Source organism: Mesocricetus auratus, unplaced genomic scaffold (assembly GCF_017639785.1).
Source record: "Mesocricetus auratus isolate SY011 unplaced genomic scaffold, BCM_Maur_2.0 Super-Scaffold_4256, whole genome shotgun sequence".
Taxonomy (NCBI): Eukaryota; Metazoa; Chordata; class Mammalia; order Rodentia; family Cricetidae; genus Mesocricetus; species Mesocricetus auratus.
In genome coordinates, this window is record NW_024429182.1 from 85,798,217 (window position 1) to 85,816,529 (window position 18,313).

Consider the following 18,313-nt stretch of genomic DNA (forward strand, 5'->3'; position numbering starts at 1 on the left):
AGATGTCATTCTGTAAAAATGTGTCTGATTGGTTTGAATAAAGCACTGTTGGCCAATATGGAAGCAAGATAGATGGGACTAGGAGTTGAGGAGGATTCTGGGAAAGAGAGACACAGGTAGACACAACGTAGGACACCAGAGGAGTAAGAGGTCCGGACCCTTATCTCGGGTAAGAGAAATACTTAGATTAACAATTATGGGTTAAATACTTAAGTCAGAGCTAGCCAGTACGAAACCAAGCAAACGGCCAACAGCTTCATAATTAATGTAGTGTCTTGTGTGTTATTTGAGGACTGCAACTGTGGCAGGGCCCCGGAGGCTGGCGGGGAAAACTACATGTTACAAACATCCTCACCGGCATTTGTTGTTCTTTGTTTTCTTCATGACTGTCATTCTGACTGGGATAGATGGAATCTCAGTGTGTTTTTGATTTGCATTCCTGTGATCACTAGGGAAACTGAATGATTATTCATGTGTTTATTGGCATTTGTATTTCATCTTTTGAGAACTGTCTATACATTTCATTAGCCAGGTTATTGTATTTCTCATTTAGTATCCCTTTCTTTTTGTTGTTGTTATATTTTCTAGATACTAACCTTCTGTCAGATGGATAGGTAGCAAAGATTTCCTTCATTCTGTAGGCTGTGTCCACTGGGTTCACTGTTCCTATTATTTGTAGAAACTTTTTAATTTTTTGAGGTCCCATTTGTCAATTGGCATTATTTCCTGTGTGAGTGGAGTCCTAATTAGAAACTAAGTCCTTACCTATACTTTTATCTTAGCATCTTTCCTTGCATTTCTCTCTAATAGTGTCAGAATTTCAGGTCTTCAGTTAGGTCTGATTAACAGAGTTGATTTTTGTACAAGATGAAAGATGGAGTTCTATTTTCCTTTTACTCCACATCTAGATACCTAGTTTTCCCAGCGTCATTTGTTGAAGTTGTTTCTTTCCAGTATATGTTTTTGTCATCTTTGTCAAATATCAGTTGGCTGTAACTGTGGGCTTGCTTATATCTGTCTTCCTCCTCTGTTCCATTGATCTGCATATTTTGGTGCCAGTACTGTTTCATTTTGTTATGACGGCTCTGTAGTATAACTTGAGATCAGGTATAGTGATACATCCAGAATTTTATTTTAGCTCAGGATTGCTTTGGGTGTCTGGAATCTTTTCTGCTTCCATATGATCTTTAAGGATTTGTTGTTGTTGCTATTTTCTGTTTCTGTGAATAACAACATTGAAATTTTATGGGAATTGCATTGAATCTGTTGATTGCTTTAGATAGTATAACCATTTTTTGCAATATTTTTTAAATCTACGACTGTGGGAGATCTTTCAATCTTCCAGCGTGTATTAGTTACTTTTTTATTGCAGTGACAAAACACCATGATTGAAGCAACTTACAGAAGGGTTTACTTGGCTTGATTCCAGAGGTTTATGAGTCTAGCAGCAGCAGGACAGGGAAACCTGGCAGCAGGTAGTCAGAGTGTCTGGAGCAGCAAGCTTAGAGTTCACATTTTAAACCACAAGTAGAGAGGGCAAACTAGAAATAGCAAGAGGTTTTAACTCTCATTGTCCACTCCCAGCGATACACTTCCTTCAGTAAGGCCACACCTCTTAAACCTTCCCAAACAGTATCACCAACTGGGGACCAAGTATTCAAACATCTGAGCCTGTGGGAGAAGTCCCGTTCAAACCGTCACTTGGTATGCTTTTTTATTTAAGCTTTCATTGTAAGAAAATCTATGATTTCCTTGTTAGCTTTATTCTAAGGTATATATATATTTTTTTTTGAAGCAGTTGTGAATGAGGTTGTTGCCCTGATTTCATTTCTAGTTTGTTACTGGTATATAGGAACATTGTAGTAGCCACATTTCATGTTTTTAATAGCCCCAGAGCCACTTTTTGGACATCACAGATTGAAATATTTGTTTCCATACAGTTCTTTCTGTTGTAGAGCACTATAATCTAGAACTTGTATTATGGCATTTTCTATACAAACAAAATATACCAAAAGAATGAAAGGTGAAGGAAATAATAAATAGGTCAAAATGAAGCTTCATTAGTAAAGACTGAAAAATACATAGTATTGGAAAAGCATCATGATATAAAAAATACTCTGTAAGAGTTATTTAGAGGCTGTTGCTTCTTATAGTTAATGTAATCTTTGATTTAGGCATTTTGGTAGTTTATAGGAACTTCGTTTTACTCACATGTCGAAGTGGTTTGCATTGATTCTAAGATATTTCTGGTTTTGAAAGTAAAACTATTTGGACATAGTAAGAAGAGAAAAGTAGAATCATAAACTGTAGTGATATTTTGTTTGTAATGTAACAAATAAAGCTTGCCTGAAGATCAGAGCGCAAAGCTAGCCACACAAGTTGCCATAGAGGCCAGGCAGTGGTGGCACACACCTTTAATCCCAGAATTCAGAAGACCGGCAGATGGATCTCTGTTGGTTTAAGGCCACCCTGAGCTACACGAAATTGATCCAGTTTAAAAGAGAAACAGAGCTCACACAAAGGTGATCCCAGTACTTGGGATCACACACCTTCCATCCCAGCATTAGGGAGGTGGAGACAGGAGTGATATGGCAGGGCAGAGAGAGGAATATAAGGCAGGAGGGGGTGAGAGAGATGCAGTCTGAGGTAGTCTAGGCAGTCAGTCTGAGGATTCGTGGAGACAGGATCACCCATTTGGTCTGAGGTATGTTAAGAGCTAGTGGCTGGCTGCTTTGCTTCTCTGATCTTTCAGCTTTCCCCTCTAATGTCTGACTCTTGAGTGTTTATTATTAAGACTAATTAGAATTCATGCTACACAAACATAGATAACAGTGATACTTTTAACTGAAAATCCTATCTTTTAGTGAATTTAAGAACTTAGAAATAAGTTCTAAGACCATATAGTTATTTATGATGCTAATATTGTTAAGCAGATGTTTGGAAATGTTTGGAATTCAGAAAGACCTTCAAATGTTTATCGTGCTGCTTAAAACAAGAAAAGAAAACAAAATTAGAGTATCAATATGTTAACTAAGAAGTGACTGAAGTGTACACTTGGGTACACAGAGAGGGCAAGAAAGGAACAAAAGCTAGACAGTACAAACATTTATACAGCCTCAGCAGTTGGGAGATTGAGGCATGATCGCCAATACTAGGCTTGTCTGTCAAGGAAAGGTAAAATAAAGGGAGAAGAAGGGAGGGAGGAAAGGGAGAAGGGGAATAGAGAGGGGAGACAGGAGAAAGAGGTGGAAAGTGAGAGAAAGTGATCAAAATATTTTTAATTGCAAATTCTATGAAGTAATACTTTGGGTGTGGGGAAATAGCTCAGTTGTAAAGTGCTTGCCATTCAGGCATGAGGATCTGAGTTCAACCCTCAGAACCCCATTAACAAAAAGAAAAATTACCTGTTTGTAATCTTAGTGAAAGGAAGTTGAAGACATGGAGATCTCTGGGGCTTGCTGGCCAACCATTGTAACCTAATAAAGTTCCTTGTTAACAGAGAGATTGTTTTAAAATGAGGTGAACTGTGTCCTGAGCAGCTATAATAAGTTTGAACTGTTTTCCACACAAAGTGCATACACACACAAAAAAGAATAGCTTGGGGGCTGAGGATATAACTCAATGGTGAGCACTTCTGTCATGCATAAAACCTTAGCTTTGATCCCTACCACTGTAAAAGTAAAGTCTTATTTTGATTGCAACAAATCAAAAAAGAATAAGCTCTGACTATTGAAATGACTTCTGTGTGAAGTAAACAATTGTCTTTGAGGAAATCTAGGGCTCATTTGATATCTTTAAAAATGTATTCAGGGGATTTATACTTACTTTCCTTCTTACATCTTCTCTCCATCATTCCCTGTCCCTGTCTGTGTGTGTGTGCATGCGGTCATGCTCTGAAGATATAACCCAGACAAGTATGAGGTACTTTCAAAGCTCCATTTCTATTTTCTTGATATTTGTTGCTTAAGAGCTGGTGTTGTCATTAGAAATTGGATTATAATTTTTCCCATTAGGGCTGTTTTCCTTGACTGAATTGTAGGTACAGTTATATGATAATTCTCTTTTAAGGCAAGCCACTATAAAGGCTTCTTATAAAATGTTTATGCTTTGCATTTCTCTGCTTTAATGGATAATATATATCTGTCAGGTTTTTCATCTTAATTGGTTAATTAGAACATTTTGTAAATGCTTATATTCAGGTTACACTAAGATGAACTAAGCTGTGGAGACATAAACATGAATTATGCTTTGTTCTTGTCTTCAAGGCTCTTGTAGTATAATGAGGGGCACATAGCAGAAACATTTTGGTAGTCTATATGTATTGATCATGTGCACATAATCAAAACAAAACTATACTTAAGCAGTTTTTAAAGAAGAAAACTTGTATTATTGAAGAAAATTTCTATGACAAAACCACTTCCAAATACTTTGTTTAGCAATATTTTGTTAATTTATCATTATAAAAACCATATTTAGAAATTCAAATAATATAAGAAGGAATTCAGTGAAAAATGTATTTCCTTCTTACTTTTCTACTTGATATTCCCAGACATTCTATTACTAAATCTGGCTTATCTGACTTCTCTGAAGCTTTTAATAATAATTCATGATGTTGTGTGTCGTTAGTGCCTCCAAATACTCAATGTGTTGTGTGTGTTTTTAGAGGTGCTCCAGCTCTCTGCAGCTCTGCTCATTTCTCCTCATCATTTGCTGTTGTGCTGTCTCATTTCTCATCTTAGTGTTCCTCTTAGCTCAAGCCGAATTTCCATTTTACTTTTTGATGCTTGTCATATCTCTACTGAGATTCCTTTTTGTTTCTCATCAAGACTGTTTTCTTCTTTCAGATCTTTGGATCTATGGGCCTTTGTTTGGATATATTTATAAAGAGTGCTTTGAAGTTTGCTAATTCAACATCTGGGTCTACATGGAGTCAGTTTTTTATCAGAACCCTTTTACTGTCTTGTTTCTTGGCATGTCACAATTTTTAGTTGAAACTTGGCTGTTAGAGTATTATCATGAGGGTTGTTGTTTGTTGTTCTAAGGGCTATTTCCCTGCACTGTGTGGTAGCTCTCTCTGACCAGTTCTTTCTTTTCAAGCCTTTTTACTCATTGGCTTTGTATCTGGGGTGGGGGTGGGGTGAGGGTGGAAGCAAGTCTGTGAAAGGAATTCCTTCCTGCACCTGTTATTATTTGGTGCTAGCAAAGAACTTGGGCAAAGATTATAGTCATACCTATTTATTTGTTTATTTATTTTTTGTTTTTTTGAGACAGGGTTTCTCTATATTGTTTTGGAGGTTGTCCTGGAACTCGCTCTGTAGATCAGGCTGGCCTCGAGCTCACAGAGATCCACCTGCCTCTGCCTCCTGAGTACTGGGATTAAAGGCGTGTGCCACCAACGAAATTCACCCTTTCTGTGTACTTTTTTGGGGGGTTGGTGGGGGATATACCCCCTTTGGTTTCCAGTCCATATGCTAATAATCTCTGTTCTTTGATGTCCTAACCATAAAGGTTTCAGTTTTCTGTTGCTTGTGCCATATATGATTATGGAATTCACTGGGTTAAGAAACATGCAAATTATATATCTTCTGTCATTCAACTTTTGATGGTAGATTCTGCCTAGGGAAGATTCTTCTGTGTCTATATTTTATTATCAGTTTATTGGTGTTCTCTGGGGTCTCTCTCCCATGCATGTAGACTTTGGTAACCAACCAATGATCTGAGCAAAGCTAATGCTCAGATATTGGATCTTTACCTCTACTTCCAGTATACCTGTTTTAACTCTATTTGTACTTGCACTGTTGAGATTTTCTCTTCCATGTTGAGCCGCATGGCTTCCTGGTTATCTTTACCCTATTTGTGAGTAACTTACAGCTGAACTCGGGCTCTGTTCCTTTCTTTCACTGTGATTTCCTTTTGAATTATCTAGTGTTTTAAGTAGGCTTTAATTTTTTAATTTGTGGATGTGGATGTTTTGCCAGCATGTATGTCTATGTACCACTTGGGTGCCTAGTGTCTCAGAGGTCAGAAAGGACGTTGATCCCCTGGAACTGGAGTTACAGATGCTTGTGCTCCGTTGGTGACATGTTGGTGCTGGGAATCTAACCAGTGCTCTTAACCACTGAACCATTTTTCCAGCCCCTGTTTTAAACAGGCTTTTAGAAATATAATCTATTCAGGTTTGAGTTGTTTTCTATAGAAAAGTCTTCCTGGCTATGTTTAGACAAAATTCCTTTTTGTTCCTTGGGTTTCCATTTGTTGTAAAATTTCTTTGTGTCTCATGACTATATATGTAGTATTCAAGTCCCTCAAAAATCCTACAACTTTTGATGTTTCTAAACTTGAATGTTCAGTTGTCTGTTAATTAATTTATAGATTTATGCTATACTCCATAGGATGTTTAAAATGGGTTAATCAAAAGGAAATTATAAATGTTTTCCAGAACATTTTCAGTTCTTTGTGATTTTTACATTATCTTACTTTTTTTCTATTGCTGTGACAAAACACAATGACCAAGGCAACTTATAAAGGAATGCATCTAATTGGGCTTACTGTTTCAGAGGGTTAAAGTCCATGATGGTGAAACAAAGGTGCATGACGGCAGGAATAGCTGAGATCTCTATCTTATTGCAAAGAACTATCTTTAGAAATGATGTCTTTTGAAACCTTGAAACCTGCCCCCTGACACTCCTCTCCCAACAAGGCCATTCATTTAAACCTTTCCAAATCGTTCCATCTATTGGAGATCAAGCATTCAAACATATGGGGTCATTCTCGTCCAAACTACCATGTACATGTTGTGTATTTTCTGCTTTACTGGGTGCTAAAGTCACTTTTATTCCTAAGTTAGGAGTTTATCAAATGACCTTAAAGTTTCTGGTCCTTCAGACTATTTAGTTAGGAATTAACTGAGCATTTAGGTGGCTTTTTGACTGTCAATCATGAGTGATGCATTCACTCTTTGGGGTAGTCTCTATACCTATTGATCATTTCTATACAGAGGTTACTTTAGGGCAGTTAGTTCACTCAGGTCTCTTTTTGACTATTCCTTACCAGTCTTAGTCACCCATACCTTTGGTTATTTGGCTTTGTATTTAACTGAAGGTTCCAAGCCGTCTATCCTCTCATTGTTCTATCTTAAAAAAAAAAAAAAGATTGTATGTATGTGGACAAGTGGGGGAGTATGTGTTTGCCGTGTGTGTGTGTGTGTGTGTGTGTGTGTGTGTGTGTGTGTGTGTGTGTGTGTGTGTGTGTTGAGAAGGCAGCTTACTGGAATCAATTTCCCCATTTCATTATGTGACTCCCAGAGATTGAACTCAGGCTGTTGGGCTTGGCAAAAAGCACCATTGCCCACAGCCCTCATTCTTTCTTCTTGCTTAAAAGATTTTTCTCTCAGCTGGGAGGTGGTGGCGCACGCCTTTAATCCCAGCACTTGGGAGGCAGAGGCAGGCGGATCTTTGTGAGTTCCAGGCTAGGCTGGACTGACTCCAAAATAATACAGAGAAAATCTGTCTTGTAAAAAAAAGATTTTTCTCTCTAATAACTACTACAGTTGAATTTCTAGTTTGAAAGATAAAAGTAAGCACTGGGGAGATACCTGAGTTGGTAAATTGTCTGCTATGCAAGCATGAGGACCTGAGTTCAGATCTCTGGCACACATGTGAAATAGGCATGGTGGCTCTTGGCTAGTGCAGGAGGCACTGGAGACAGCTGTATTCCTAGAGCTCCTTGATCTGTCAGTGAGTACAGTGGGAAACTGTCTCGAAAGATAAAGTGGAGAACAAGTGAAGGCAGTCCACATGCATGTGCACACAGGTGCATGGTGTTAGCTCAGCACGAGGGAAATATGACTCAAGATGGGACTGCAGCGAGTCCTGAGGTGGGAGAGGGGCAGATGGTAGGTGGGATACAGACAGAATTGCAGACATGACTCATGTAGGTTTATTGGGGAAGGTAAAGGAATAGGGAAAGGGAAGAAATAGAGAGGAGATAGACAGAGACAGAGTTGCCTCCTCAGAGGAAAGAGAGAGAGAATGGGCAGAGTATTTTTTTTTTTTTTTGCACGTTAACCAGAGTTTATTATAACGGGACTGAAGAGGGGATACAGACATGACAGAGAGAGTAAGTTAAGGGAGAAGATGAGAGGGGAGAGCGAAAGTGGGCAGGGGTCTGTGTGTAGACTGGTTCTCATGGAACTCTGGGCTGGTCAGAGAACTGCCTGAGTGATCCTGCCAGGTAGCAGGGCAGGCCAGAATAATGCCTGAACCTTTCATTCACACCTTTTCTTGTTATTAAAAAGAGGTAGGGGTGTTAGGCATGGCAGATTAGGGAATAAGGATATTGAGTTTTTAAGACTGCTTCCTGCTGACCTGGGGGACTTTGGCCATCTTTGGGGGACCTGAGAAAGCTGGGGTGTTGCCATGACTGAAGAAGCTAGTTGCTCCATCACAGTCCTGGAACTCTGACATCTCTGTAGATCTGGCAAGATGTTAGCAGAGTAGAGGACAAGGTTAAGTTTAAAAACTTTTTTTCTAGCCGGGCGTTGGTAGCGCACGCCTTTAATCCCAGCACTCGGGAGGCAGAGGCAGGAGGATCTCTGTGAGGTCGAGACCAGCTTGGTCTACAAGAGCTAGTTCCAGGACAGCCTCCAAAGCAACAGAGAAACCCTGTCTCGAAAAACCAAAACCAAAACAAACAAACAAAAAAAAAAAACCAAAACAAAAAAACCCCCTTTTTTTCTTAGGTCCTGGTATTTGAGGGAGAGATTGAATAATATTTATTTGGAGTGAATCTGACTTGTTTGGGTAGGTCCATTTCGGCTCCCTGGAACTTACACGAATCCTTTGAGTTTGTGAAAACATAAGTATTAGACCCATTAGCATCATTTAGGTTAGAATCGATTTTTCTGAAAGCACTAACATTTTTTTAAAACCGACAGATATTTTTAGTATAATGAAAAGCACCTTAATTTTGACTTTGCATTTGTGATCATATAGTGGTATATTATTAAGACTATGAATAGTAGCATAATGAAATAGAGAAGGCTAGAACATATTTCATTCTTTTTAATGTCTCAACTTACTTTATTTGTTATCACATAAGTCTTTTATCCTCAGACCTTTATAACTTTAATTTATATACCTTACATTACCATCTTGTATAAACCTTAAAATACCTGTTCCTGAAATCTTTTTTGTGACAGTTAGAGCTTTGTCTTGTCTGTTACTTTAAGCTGGCAAAGCTATCAGTCTCAAAAGCATCAAAGTTCTTGAGAAGGATAAAATTTTACCGAGATTGGACTTACTAGCTGACTTACTGGACAGCCACCTCCAAGGTCCTACACAGTTGTTGAACTCAGAGGCTAATAGCATGGGACTTGTGGATTGTGGACTTTTTAGGAAGACTTCCCTACTATTGACCCAAGCAACGTGGAAAAAAGTCGATTCCACTGTCCTCTTATCCCCTGAAGCATCCTTTGCAGCAGTTGAGGTAAAGGGCAGGATTGGCCAGTGGCCAGCGTTGTCACTTTTGTGGGTGGAGTTTCTTCAGTGCCCACTTGTCTTCTTGGAGGAAATGGGCTGGTGCCAGCAGCTGGCCTGTTTCTCTGTTATAAAAAGATTTTTAATAAACATTTAAATGCCATGTTCTCTAGCTCTCTGAGCATTTGAGGGCTGTTTAGTATATTTTAGTAGACAAAATTTATCTTTCGTGACTTGCCTTAAGCGCATAGGTTACTAGAGAAAAATTCCCCTTTGTAATAGATTTACTTTTGTAAACAGCTTACAGGAAGGACTGGGTGTTATAAATATTCTGTTAATTTGAAAGAGACCCTTATAACTTTAAATGCTTATGGTCATTTAAAGATATAACAATTTAGAAATATTTGATACTTAGTATAGTTGAATTTAAATTGTATATAAAGTTACTTTACATTCCTTAAACAGTGGCTACATATATATATATAGATACATTAAACAGGACTGAGTAAAAGTAAGAAGGATCAGAGTGTAATTTCTGATCCATGTACGTTGTAGTAAACAAACAGATTTAAAGAGACAGAGTAGACTTAGACTTCCAGTGACAGGAAAGTAGATCCACTGTAGAAATTTCTGCGTGAAATGTGTGCCCTCCCAGGCCCTGGAAAGGCACCCCATTACTCAAACAAGCCATGCACAACAGAGCCAGTGAAAGAAGAAATTAGAGGTGAAAATAAAAGGGCAAAAGAGACAAAAAGTGAATGGATTGTATCTGTCATCAGGCTTTGTGGCAGAAGCTGGTTAGACTGAGTGGGCGTGCCTATGGCTAGGACACACTGTAAACATGGTGGCCCCCAGGCTAGGCCATATGGTGAAGATGGCCAAGACGGCAGCCTCCGTAAGCACATTTCTGTCTGCCGGCAAAAGTGGCCTTTTTTCTTTATGAATGAGGCAGAAAGATGTGTGACCACCGTAGGTCTAAAAGACGAATGAATGGCCAATGGCAGGGTACAAAACCTGAAAACCCTTCGTGGGTCTGAGCAGTACAAAACCTGAAAACCTCAAACCTCATTCATGGGGAAAAAAATGAAAAACTCTCAGAGCATCCTGAGCAGATACTAACCAGGCCAGGCCATTGGGAGCTGTTGGCATCTGTATGGAGAAGAATACAGTAGAAAGGCAGCTGGATGCAAAAGAGGAATTTGCCATTCCAAGCTGAACGAACAGGAGAGACACAAAACAGGACTTTTCCAGGTGGAAGGCAGTTCCTGCCCTGAGACAAGCTTAGCCATGGTGGGAAATGGCGGGAAGCCTCTGTAGCTGGCTGGAGTTTTAGTGTGAAGGGAACAGAAAAGCAACACAAGTGAGGAAGAGTAGAGGTCACATTTCTAATCATGGATCACTGGTAGAATGTGGGTGCCAAGAAGCGGGCACACCACGTGAAAGGCAGTGACTGATTTCCGTGATTCGTCTAACATGGATGAGGTGCCGGGCTCCTGGAGCCGAAAAGACATGTGGTCACCCAGAACTGGGAGTTTTGACCAGTCCAAAAATGAGAGAGACCACAATCTTGATAAGTCCTAACTCATGGAAGCAAGGGAGGGGCAAGCTTACCAGACATGACGGTGGTGAATGGAAGAATGCAGAGATCCTTAGTTAGAAAAGCAACAGAGTTGAAGTTCACAGGTTGTCGTCATCCCATACAGCCAAGGCAGGAGGAGATGCCAGAAAAACCTGTGGAGTCACGGCTTCAAAAATGTTATTTTGTTTAAGATTAGAAATTAGAAAAAAGGAAAAAGAAAGTGTTACAGGAGACAGAACTGGGACCAGCCCAATACAGCACAAGCCATGGAGAGCACATTAACCATAGTTTATTATATCGAGACTGAAAGAGGGGAAACAGACATGACAGAGAGAGTAAGGTAAGGGAGATTATGAGGTGAGCCGGGTGGAGTGTTCTTAAAGGACCAGGGTGTGCCTGCCATGCACATAGGGGTGGTGTGCTTGCCAAGTTCCCAAGGGACGTGGCTGGGTTTCCTGAATTACAACACATGGTGCACACACATGTGCACACAGACACATATACACAAATAATTTTGCTTTCATAGAAACTCTCTTGTGTGATAACTATGTTTAAACTGAGCCTACAAAGATAAAGGATAGATAAGACTCGAGGACTGAGATTTAAAGGGACATCTATTGGTAACAAGGAACAAATATCACTTCCTGTGTATGTAGCTGCTGGGTACATTGGAAAAAAGCATAGAGCTTTGGCTAAAGTGGATTTTAATCTTATTTTGAAAATTTCTTCATAATAAGCAAACATGATAATGTAGGGCTGTTTAAAATTGTTTTAAATAGAAGGAAATATGTGAGCTTGTTAGTTCATTGATACTTAGTGAAAACAATAAATTGTCTCCTTGTACTTTTTATTACTTAAAAAATTGTCCTTCTGTGGATCATTTTCACTAATTCATGCTATCTAGAAAATAGTATCCTGGGGAGCACATACTTATTTTGTTAAAGTTGTCTTGGGGTTTCTGTCTTAACTCTCCTTGCCTCATCTATATATAGGAATGTATAAGTAACTGAATCACCTTTCTCTCAGTTGACTTTTGGTAGTTTCCTTAAAAAGTGTACAGACCTAACCAACAGACCCAGCCTCTGCAATCGACTATTTCTAAGTTATTTGGAACATAGACTGTCTCTGTTGTCTCTGAATATGAACAGGGATATATTTTCTAGAAACTCTTTTTAGTACTCCAGTAATTGCTTTTGAAGATCCAACAATAGTACACTTCAGATTGCCTACTGTGATGTGGATATTTGGGACTCAAGTGCTAATTTTTGAAGGAACCTTTCTTTCCTCTTATTTTTTGCATTCCAGTCCCAGTTCCCCCTCCCTCCTTTCTTCCCACTCCCTCCACTCCCCCCTCCTCCCATCTGTTCCTCTGAGAGGGTAAGTCCTCACATGGGAAGTCTACTAAGTCTGTCCCATCATCTAGTTGAGGCAGGACCAAAGCACCTCTCCACCTCCACACCCTTGTGTTTGGCTTGGCATGGTATCTCTCCATATAGCATGGGCTCCACTAAGTCAGTTTGTGCATTAGTGTTAGGTTTTGGATCCACTGCCAGTGGCCTCATATATTGTCCCAGCCACACCATTGTCACCTATATTAAGGGAGTCTAGTTTGGTCTTACGCAGATTCCCCATTTGTCAGACCCAAGTCAGTGATCTCTTACTAGCTTGGGTCAACTGATTCTGTGGGTTTCCCCAACATGGTCTTGACTCCTTTGTTCATGTTTTTGTTCCTCCCTCACTTTGATTGTACTCTGGGAGCATGGCCCATTGATTAGTTGTGGATTTCTGCATCTGCTTCCATCTGTTTGTGGAAGAGGGTTCAAGCGTCTCTGGGATTATGAATTGTAGACTAGGTATCTTTTGCTTTATGTCTGGTATCCACTTTTGAGTGAGTACATACTATATTTGTCTTTCTGGTTTTGGGTTACCTCTCTTAGGATTTTTTCCTAGTTCTGCACATTTGTCTGCGAATTTTAGGATGTCATTGTTTGAAGGCACTTTCTAAGCTAAGTAGTTTAGGTGTGGGGGAAATGGAAATCCTTTAAAAGTTTTTTAGCATTTTTTAAATTTCATTGACGGAAATGTGCCAAGGGGCTTATTGGTAAATGACAAGGTTAGTTTAGAATGAAGGCAAAGCAGCTTTATGGTTAAAAAGGGAAAGAAGGAATCAAAAGAAAGTTTTGAAGAAGACTTGAAAGGGGAAAGTGAGAAGTCGAGGATGACTTCAGATTTTTAAATCTGGAAAATAAAGATAGGAGAGACCAAGATTATGAGTCCATATAGAGCTCAGTAAGGTATTTACCCAGTTTTGATATTTATCTTTAACTTAAAAATTAACATTATTATTGGTGGTAGTATTGTGTGTGTGGGTATACTCACATGCCACTCCATGCATGTGGATGTCAGAGAACAATCAATCTTCGGGAGTCTGATCTCCCACTCAGGCTGTAAGGTGGCTTGCACAAGTGCTTTTACAACCAAGGAGCCATCTCACTGACCCTGGCTTTGACTTTTGTGAACAACTCCCCTCATTTCACTCCATCAAATCCAGTTAGAAATGAGTGTTGAAAGAATCATAGAGCCAGTGTCAGAAAACCCGGTTCTAGTCACATTTATATAATTTTGCTAAGCAATTTGAACAAAGTTACATACATTTGTTTATTATTTAGTTTGGTGGTAGTGGTGGTGGTGTGTTCACAATCCCTGTAAGTAAAACCTGATTTCAAATGAACATGTGGTTTTCAAGATCAGGACTGTTTTTTATACTAAGTTCTCATTGTTTTTATAATTCTACTGCTGACCAGGATTGTAAATTTCTGCAAAATTACCAAAATTCTGAGGTTATTTTCTGTTCTGTGTATGAGATTTTAAGACCAATCATCTTGGTGATTGGGAAACTTACTTAATATACTTAACAAATGCTTAGTAAATGTACTGCATAAAGCTATTGAGTTTCTTTGTAACTTTAATAGATTTAGTAGTCATAAACCTTGCATATATGGAGAAACTATTGATTGGATCCATTGATAAATCATTTTGTAGTAATTGTACTTTAAGGAAATATTAGGATAGCCTTATACATATATTTGTCAGCAAAAATTACCTACTTAGCATCAATTTGTTTAAAGAAATAATTACATTATTATTTGGTCTTAAGATGCTTTGTGCCACTGGGGAATGTGGCTTAGAAGTGGAGCACTTGAATAACCTCCATGAGGTCCTAAATTTAATCCCTGCTGGAAAAAAACAAACAAAAAATCCATAAAGATGCTTTTTAAAGTATCTTTAACTTTTGGCAATTAAATATTCCAAGTAAAAATGTATGTAAAATAGTCATTCTACAGATTGTTTTTTGCTTTTGGGGTACTGACTGATGTTTGAAAACATGAAATACTTAGATGTTGTTTAAGTGTACTTAATCAATGTAAGTACTATATTATTAAACTGTTGCACAAGGGTAGCAAATTTAGCAGATGTATCAAGTGCAAAGTACCTTTAAAAGATTTCTAGGGTTTATTTTAATTTAATTTGTGACATCTTATATGTTTAGTATTTTGTGATGTACTTAGCACTTACAAGTGTACCATAATAATCTCAAGTATGTAAAATTCTATGGCTGTTTTATTCTGCATGGAATAGATTTAAAGGTCAACACTACTCTTTTATGTAGGTTATGGGTGCTACATGTGTGCTTTCAGAGCAGTAGTGTGAGGAAACTTGAAGTGGGATGGCAGGACGGCCTCATCCCTATGACAGTAACTCCAGCGATCCAGAGAATTGGGATCGGAAATTGCATAGTAGACCTCGTAAACTTTATAAACATTCAAGGTAGGTAGAAAAAATATATATTTCCCGTATCGAAGCTCTGTTCAACCTGATTATAAAAACCATTACTTTATTTGATTGTGGCAAGCCCTGTCAGGATGTGGCCTTGTTTACAAAGCACTATGCATGTTTGTTTCTCCGGAAATAGGTTTTAGAGAAACATTTGTTTTAAATTTTTGGTATTATTGTTTCTTTAAACATTTTTGCCTCTAGATTATGTTAACATCTTAGTTAACTGCATAATTAGGTGTTATAATTTGATCAGTTGGAGTTCTGGCAAATTAGGTTAGTTCTTATGTACTTAAAACTGTCTAACAGAAGTTTGTTTCTTCTTTAAATATATTATGTGTGCAGGTTTCAACTGATAGTTTATATGTTTGTGTCAGTACTTGCCTCAGGACATCTTTAGTATGCAAGTGTATTCTATGATCCCACTGATGGAATGTAAAAATTCATCTTTCTAGACAGACTCTACTGGTTCATTTTGAGTTTGCTGCATGAAATGAAATTGATCTCAAAAGTTTGTGCTTATCTTTATTGTTTTTTTAACTTTGATTTTGCACTGTGTGATAAGATGAGAGTTTCATTTAGAACACTTTATAATCTGATATTTTAAGATGTTAACTGACAGCTCGTAAGTTCTACATTGCACAGGTATGTAAGCATGTTTTCATAGAGAATTTTGTTTTTTGAATATTATGTGAAGATATTACTAAAAAAGTTTAGTTTACTCAGATAAAAAATTCTTCTGATCACTGAAAGCAAATATAAACTTTCTTGAAAATAATGCCATAACTTTGAAATCTTTTTTGTAATATTAAATGCTGTTTTGAATACATAAAACTACATATTTAGAAAGTATGAGTGATTAGGTACTTCCTAACTTTGTGCCTCACAAGATACTCACATATATTGTAGAATTTCATGTGTTGTCTTAAGTTGATTTTAAATATACAAGTACATGTCACACAGTGTAAATTTTTTTGGTTTGTTTATTTTTTGTGTATATGTTCTTCAAGTAGGACTTTCACTTTTTTCCAAGATAATTATCTTGTCCTTATTTTCGAGACTTTAATGATATATGTTTTATCATTGTGTGGGACTATGGTTGTATATATCATTGTGTGTGTGTGTGTGTGTGAATGTATTTCAAGTGTTATGCTTTCTAACCCTTGATATGTTTCTGCTGATGTATAGTAATGTATTATTTAATGAAGAAGTGATAAGGGTAAAAATGTCGTCATTTGCTTTTAGAAAGGTTCATGCGTTCAGTGGGAAATTTTTGTAGTAGTGGCATTTTCATTTCAGTAATCTATTTTTATTTCTATATCCTTAATGACTATATTTTTAATTTTTTGTGGTGCTGTAGATTGAACACAGGGCTTTGTATATGCTAACAGAGTACTTTACTACTAAACTTTTCATTAGCAACTTTTTAATGCTGTTTTGGCATAAGCAATCATAATTTATTGTAAGATATTAACTTGAAATAAAAAATATTAAGGTAGGACAGTGTAGAGGCAGCACCCAGGAAGCAGAAGCAGGCAAGCTCACGGCCATTTAGGGCTACAAACTGATAACCCTCTTTTGGAGGAAAGGGGACAGAAGAAGAAATTGGTTTAAATTTCTTAACTAGGTGTGGTAGTGCATGCTGTAGCCTTAGCGCTTGGTGTAGGTAAAGTCAGGAAGATCAAGTGTTCAAGGTCAGCTGGGGCTGCTTTAAATCCTGACTCAAAACAACAACAGAATGTTAATGGGGACTAGAGAGAAGACCTAGGTTCAGTTCTCAGCACCTGCATTTGGCAGCTCACAGCACCCTTCAACTCCAGTCCCAGGTCATCCTTGTGCCCTTAGGTACCTGCATTTGCATGCACCTGGTGTACATAAATAAACTTAGGCAGACATGCACGCATGCACATAGATACATTTTTAATGTTAAGGAAAAGACTAGGAAAGCCTTTGAGTGCATTTATATTAAGGCTCTTTTGTATTAAGCCCAAATAAAAACTGCTTACTTTTAGAAATTTCTTGTTCTGTTTTTTAGGAATTACACTTAATACAGTGTAAAAAAAAGAATTGTTTGACAACAGCAACAACAAAACACTTTCCCTCAGTTCAGGAGGGAATTCAAGGGATGTCAGGTTGCTGTGGGTACTATTATAGAGTGCTTGACTGTTCATATGTGGACTAATTAGAAAATTGTAGGACACATAAATCATGGCACTGACTTGTAAAATGAAGTTCAGAGAAAGGGTCACTGTCAGCTTGAGTTAGGGGAAAATAAGATGAGCTAGTCCTGAGGCGCTTAGAGCATTAGAGTTAATATATATATATATATATATATATATATATATATATATATATATCCTAATATCTTCAGGAGATTACCTTGCCTGGATCTGAGGACACAGCTTTGGATAGTATATCTGTTTCCATTAGGTAGATGAAAAAAATGAGGTTAATAGTCTTGTCCAAGACCATCCAGCATGTAAATCACAAAAGCTCTAATTTATAGACATGATTCTCATTCATTTCCCTTTTTTAAATTTTAAATAATTTATCATTACAGAGAAACCAGGTATAATGAACTCATTTCCTATCACCCAGACTGAAGTTACTAATTCATGGCTGATATTTTTAAACTCTGTATCTCCACCTATTCATTCCCTGATCTCCTTTTCACTCTTAAGTATTTTGACATTCGAGTAAAGAAAAATCCCTGCCTTTCATGGTTTTTTGTTGTTGTTAGTGGTGGTTTTGGTACTTAAATCCAGAGGTAAGAGATACCTGATGCATCATAGTTGCTGAAGAATATCAGGGTCAAAATCCTGGTTGTTTGACTTTTCCCTCACGATCACAAGGTAGATTAGTGTAGCCCTAGCCATTATCTTTACCTTCTAGACAAAAAGAAATAAGAAAATCAACATTTTGGGGAATTCTCAACAGGTATCTGCTTATAAATGATATGTCTATCTCTAGATCATGGAGACTGAAAATAAAGAAATGTAGTTTTTAATTTAGGTATGTTGTCTCAAGCAAAACTGGCAATTTATAAATAATAAAATATAGATTTTATAAATAGTAAATAAATGAGCGTGATTTTCTTCATTCAATTTTAGTAGGTAATATAAAGGTGCTGTTTTATGGAGATTTTAAAAATAACTTTTCAGTTTTAGTACTTTTATTTTAATTCCCCCCCCCTTTGTTGCTGGCCATGATCAAATAAGTATGGATTTATAAAAGTAATAATAGTTACTCTCTGTGTACTGACTTTTGTTGATAATTAAGGGCTTGGTGTAAGAATCATGGTTCCTAGGTAATATGATTCTTTGTTTATTTTTGAGATTATCATTTAATTAAAATATTTTTCCCTTCCCTTTCCTCCCACATATCTCTCCCCAGTCTCCTTCAAATCCGTGACCCTTTTTTTAAC

At 37.6% G+C, this 18,313-nt stretch overlaps 1 protein-coding gene across 5 annotated transcripts in view; it reads left to right on the forward strand.

Annotated features, from left to right (window-relative positions):
• Window positions 1–18,313, forward strand: part of Btbd10 (BTB domain containing 10) — a 64,598-nt gene that overhangs the window by 13,391 nt on the left and 32,894 nt on the right. For 2 of the 5 annotated variants that reach the window (XM_005075657.4, XM_013117519.3), the window contains one exon: window positions 14,726–14,883. The exons of the other annotated variants lie outside the window; for them this stretch is intronic. In XM_005075657.4, the coding sequence (XP_005075714.1) occupies window positions 14,783–14,883 (101 nt within the window). In that variant the 5' untranslated portion in view covers window positions 14,726–14,782. The remainder of the gene's footprint in view (window positions 1–14,725; window positions 14,884–18,313) is intronic. 5 annotated transcript variants of the gene reach the window in all.